The sequence below is a fragment of the Ostrea edulis genome, chromosome 1 (assembly GCF_947568905.1).
Source record: "Ostrea edulis chromosome 1, xbOstEdul1.1, whole genome shotgun sequence".
Lineage (NCBI taxonomy): Eukaryota > Metazoa > Mollusca > Bivalvia > Ostreida > Ostreidae > Ostrea > Ostrea edulis.
In genome coordinates, this window is record NC_079164.1 from 75,678,480 (window position 1) to 75,684,479 (window position 6,000).

The 6,000-nt window shown below is 37.5% G+C and overlaps 1 protein-coding gene across 1 annotated transcript; it reads left to right on the forward strand.

Annotated features, from left to right (window-relative positions):
• Positions 1 to 318: 318 nt before the first annotated feature.
• On the forward strand, positions 319 to 6,000 carry LOC125673936 (serine protease inhibitor dipetalogastin-like). The gene is made up of 5 exons (XM_048910932.2): positions 319 to 549; positions 971 to 1,084; positions 2,162 to 2,290; positions 4,140 to 4,262; positions 5,791 to 6,000. The coding sequence occupies exons 1-5, from the start codon at positions 401 to 403 to the stop codon at positions 5,894 to 5,896; spliced, it is 621 nt and encodes a 206-aa protein (XP_048766889.2). The 5' UTR covers positions 319 to 400; the 3' UTR covers positions 5,897 to 6,000.

Below are 6,000 nucleotides of genomic sequence, written 5' to 3' on the forward strand. Positions count from 1 at the left end.
CAAAAAAAACAAAAAACTAGTGCCAGTCACCCTTAGTTTGTCACAATCACAAAATGATATTGGACGGGGGACTTTGTTGAATTCTGCACCACACCCATCAACACGCGTCTTCCTGGCTTTCTGTATAGTGGCAGAATTCTGTACATGTGAGTACAGTGTAGTTAATGTAAGCAAATCGTTGGACACTTGTACACTCCGGTTCAATTTGTTAAAGAATATCATCACATTGTAAATCTTAAAGGTGTTCTCTTTTTGCGATACCTTCAATAGAGTATAATACAATCAAATATTGCCTTGTTGAATCAAACTAAACTCGTATGGCATTCTTACAGTGTTCCGTTATGTGTAAAACTGCCCTTTTGGTGGTCTGTTGGTCAGTTTTGTCTTACAGTGTTCCATTATGTGTAAAACTGTCCTTTTGGCGGTCTGTTGGTCAGTTTTGTCCGTTATCCTGGCCAGAAGTGTCCCTTGTGCATGCCCGAAAGATCGAGCACCAGTTTGTGGGGAGGACGGTTTTACATACGATAATACTTGTTTGATGGAATGCGCGTGAGTATTACACCAAAAAATAAAAAATAAAAAACTTTCAGTATAAGTAATATATCTCATGTATAATGACAAAGAAAGAACATACCAGAAAATCGAATAGTGGCGAAACATCAAAATTATACACACACTGCTAATTGATAATTTTATTTTTTTCAATGCAAAAGTGAATGAATGTTTTTGCATTCTTATATATTTTGTGGTGAATCATTTTCTGTATAATAAAGTCAAAATACATCTAATCTATGAAAATTGACGTCAAAATACATTTGATACCTCAAATACGAAGTGAAAACCTCACTCAAACAAGGATAGAAAATGTCACTTTCCAGAAGATAAAATTTCAACACAAAGTGTAGAAAAAGAATCGTGGGGTGCTTGATTCGGATATTCAAACCTTTGATATGCTTTATTGTTTTCTAAGAGGTGTGCAGGCCGCCGAGGAGCCGGCTTCCTGCTGTGTATGTCGACTGAATTATAACCCAGTATGTGGTGAGAATGGCAAGTCCTATGGGAACCGATGTATGTCATCATGCAGGTAAAAGCGTTATATAAACAATATTCATTCAATAAATTGATGAGATTGGACAGCAGGCTTAGCCTATATGAGTCCTCTCCCTAAAAGTGTCATAAGTCATAAAAAGAAACACATTTATCAGTATGTACATTTACTTTGATGTTTCATTGTCTCGGTTATATGCGACACCGTGACACGCATGCGCCCTTTGACACTGACATAAAAATCTAAACAGATTTAATCACAAGAAGATTGATCTAGTTTGTTATAGAAGATATTTCTTCATGATCAGAGTCGAGGATTTTGTTTCCATAATCCATTATAGAAACAAATTTGGCATGTATTGTTTAATTAATCTGGTGGGCATGATTCACTAATTTTTGTGGATATCTAATTTTCGCTGATTTTGGCTACTGCTACCTAATAGCTACAGAACCATCATATTGACCACATTAACAGGAAAAAAGAAAAGAAATTTTAACATCTTCTTAAACCCTGAAATCAGTAGAGTAAGTACTGGGTTTTTCTCGAACCACGAAAATGTGTTCCCACAAAAGTATTTGGATCAGTTCACACTGGGTGAGTTGATCCGGATTAAATTATCTTAGATAAGTTTAACCTAGAATATTTAATCCACTTTGCACTCACACTGTACTTGTTCCAGCTAGGGTCAAATTAACCCATTTCACACCCGAACCAGGTTAACTCAACCCAGCATTTTCAAACTGATTAAACTACTCAGTGTTAAAAATAGTCAAGAACTGATCAATTTTGGAAAATTACTACAGTATGCAACTAAGCTACAAAATTCTCATATAGTGTGATAGCATTTGTTTAATTTGAATTGTACATCGTTGTAACCTTGTTGTCTACTCACTCTCCACAATGTCATTTTTGTTTGTATGATTGTATTTATGTATATTCATATTTATTAATATTTGAAAGAATATCTAGATGTTCTTATCAATTACGAAATCAAATCCCACTGGACATAAATTTTTCTTTGAAAAGATAAAAAAAATCACCCGACCCACATAAATTCACACCGTAGTCAACATTTCTTTCTACTTTTAATATGAGGAGTGTGTTTGGTTGTAGAGGGGTGATGGTTGTGCATAATGGTGAGTGCTATCGATCAACCACGCCGGTCACGTGTTCAGATGAGTACAACCCCGTGTGTGGAGCTGACGGGATTACTTACGGAAACCGATGTAAAGCCATGGCGGCGTAAGCATGCACTAATAATGCTTTATATTTTAAAATGCAGTTAACATTTTGTGATTAGGACAATAGGTTAAACGAAAATTGTCAATGACCCTCCTCCGCTTTAGCTTATACGAGCGCCCGCCTTTACAATGACTGTATTGCCCTCTTGCCTGCTGTTTGTGGTATAGAACCTGACGCAGGTCCTATGACAAACGCTCCCTTGATCAGATGGATTATAAAAATTCTAGAAACATGCACGGAGATTTTCCTGCTATGATATACAGATGGCAATGATGTGATCTCTCTCTAGCAAAGCTGTTACCAACACCACTGCACAATTAATACTCAGTATCATACCTTCTAAAATCAAACCGACATGCCACAACTAAAGCTTTCAGAAAGTTTAAAGAGAACGGAGATCGAATGAACCACACCATTTACGGAAATCTGATGACCATCGGTAAGCAATTCTGTTTGTCCATGAAGAATGTAAACTGGCACTATTTCAAATGATTGTCGGATGTGGGTCTTGGCCATTACCATGGATAATATAAATGACGTAACTTGCGGGGGTGGGTAATTAGACATTTTGCTAGATTTCTGAAAACTGTTGTTACATTATAGAGAAAGGAACACCCCTCAACACCAACGAGTCTTTATCGTTGGCGGATCGTTGGTTTTAGGCCTGTTTATTTCCCTATCGATAATGAGGCGACCTCTCTGAAGAAGCCAAAACAAAGCTAGTCTGTCTGCGGATGGCTGACTCGGTTTAGTGGAGTGCACAGAGCTTGCAGCCCCAGGGAGATTGGAGAGGCACTGGGGAATTACAAATGAGATGACACCAGAAACAGATGACCTACTAAACTGTAACAATAGAATCTCGAACATATAGAATGGGTGGCACTGTAACTGCTACGACTGATATAAAATCCACGAATGAGAAATGTTGCATAAACAAGTGCAAGTGTGCTCGCTTATGAAAAATATATATCATTAATGATACACCATCATAACCATCAATAATAAATCGTCCGTTAATGAAAAACTTTATTTTTTCATTAATAGACGATGGTACTATGGAGAACAATTCATGGTGCGAAAACATAGTGGTAACACATGAACCATTCTCGAATTCTTCCAGGAAAACTATTCTAGGGTGAACAATATCAAAGCGTCCCACAGACCATGAGGTCATTGAATGTGCTGTCTTCAAAACGTCCAGCCTAAAGCTGAATACCAGGAGAGTCATATTCACCATCTGTTGTTATTTATAAGTCCAGTGTTCATTGTTAGCAATCCCTACAAGCCAATCAATGATGCTCCATCATATAACTTATAAGACGCCAGTTAAACTACCGAAAGTCCAACGAAAGAACTCATTTTGAGGAAGCAGAATAAACTGTCACTGGCAGTCACACCAGTCTATAGATCTGTTCCTGAAACATTCCATTTGGGTGGGGAGGGACAGTTATTCCTTAAGTGTGTATACCAGTATCTTTGTATTGTGAATATGTAAGGTACATTTTCACCTTGATTGCCACGTGAAGTATGTCATTCAAAATATGAAGGGGGGGGGGGGGGGGGTCCCTGATAAGAACAGAAATACTAGAAAAATCTTCCCTAATTTTGGTTTTTGCATGATTAATATAGGTACAGGTATAGGGCTCACGGCGGGTGTGACCGGTCTACGGGGATGCTAACTCCTCCTAGGCACCTGATCCCACCTCTGGTATATACAGGGGTCTGTGTTTGCCCAATTCTCTATTTTGTAATGCTTATAGGAGTTATGAGATTGATCACTGTTCGTTATCTTGACCTTTCATCAAATGGTAATTCGTTTTAAAATAGAGAACTTGTTTATTAAATTCAGGAACGTGGAAATCACATCAAATGGAGAGTGCCCAAGGCAATGTGACTGTCCCAATGATTACAGGCCTGTGTGTGGGAGCGATGGGAAGACGTATCTAAACATCTGTGTGGCTGAGTGTGTCAAGTGAGTACATGTACCATCCGTTTTATGGTTACCTGTACCGTGAAGTTTACTCAAACTGTATAACCTGTAGTGCAGCATTGTCTAGAACCATAAACGAAGGCGCATCTTGTTGTTTATAAATAAAAAGATGGTGTTAGAAAAACTCGCATTAAGATCAGAGAATACGCGAATAATCTGGAGAAAAAACATTTACTAGTGTATCAGGGTGTTTGCACAATGTACCAATTGTAAATATACTAAAATATATCGATTTTTAAAATTTTATAGGGAAGGCTTTGGGGGGGGGGGGGATTCACCATCTTCACATGAATGGATTGAATGTTATTACAAATATGAGGATCTAGCTTTTGAGATGTATGTATTTTAGCAATACATGTATTAATAAAGTCTGTGAAATTCAGTAACTATTTCACAAATTTTTACCAACTTTTCTTGAGTATCCACTGTAAAGTTACTCCACCCAGACAGACAGACACTTACATGTAACAAAGTTCTTCCTATGTGCTCACCAGGTGGCGATACAAGACCGTTTTCCTCCCGAGAGATCGCCTTTGTGGTGGAATTGTAAAATCTATGAAAAGCGCAATTATATTTTAGGCGACACTGGATAGTTCGAAATTGATGCATTTCGCAAACTTTTACGACTAAAAGAGGGTCCCTACAGTACTTGAATTTCATTATGTTTTCAAATATTTTTTCTTCTTATGGTATTGTTTGATAAGGATATATGTTCAAGAAGGGGGTAGGGGTACGTTAACAGCTCTGTTTGCTGAAAAGTTGAGATCTAGACAGTTTTTGATAAGGATATACTGTGATGCAGCAAGGTTTACGTAATCTAACCACTAAGGGAATGAGTATACAGACTGCAGGTAGAGCTTTGACAACATATGATGAACACCTTAGAATGTCTGATATCATGAAATATAATTAAGACTAGGATTTGTGAATTTGTCTGATACATCAGTAAAAATTTGTGAAGGAATGGCACCTCGGACAGACGACTAAATATAAAATGGTGTCCTATCTTAATGGCAGAGAGATGATTGCATGTAAACCACAAAATTCAATGGGAACCAAATAGGATAATATCATCGTGATTCATGTGACTATTGCTAAACCTTTTTATGTAAAATCGAGACCATCATTGTACAATTACAAAATTTATTATGTGAAAATTGCACAAATCAACACTAGAATCAAAGAAAATTTATATTTTCATGTCATTGACATTCATGGTTTCCGTTTGGTATTTCAACAGATTCTGGTAGTAAACAATTAATATGCAGACAGCAGTCTTCTGTGTCCTTTGATCATTACAGGTTTTTGACGACAGACATAGATATCAAGGAGTGCATGCCACCTCTTGAGCTCTTTGGATGAAAATTTCTAAGAGGACAATTTCTACCATATTGGGGTCTAAAATCCCCACCGCTTTCTGCTGAAATTTATCATCTTGGGTCGCAAGCCTCCTTTGAAGATATTCTGTGATCCACCACTGTAATTTAAATAGAAATACTTTATATTTCAGTGGAGTTTTCGTAACCAAAGGCGGAGAGTGCGAACAATCAGAGACCGGAGTGGACGTAGTGGAGAGCTGGGGTCTCCTGGATCTGATTCCGTCCACTGACCGATAGGACTGACCGATAGGCCTATACATCTCATACAAGGCGTCTTTGTATTTACTATTGAACTTTAACTTTAAAAAGATGTATTTTTAAAAACATATCATACTGTGAGA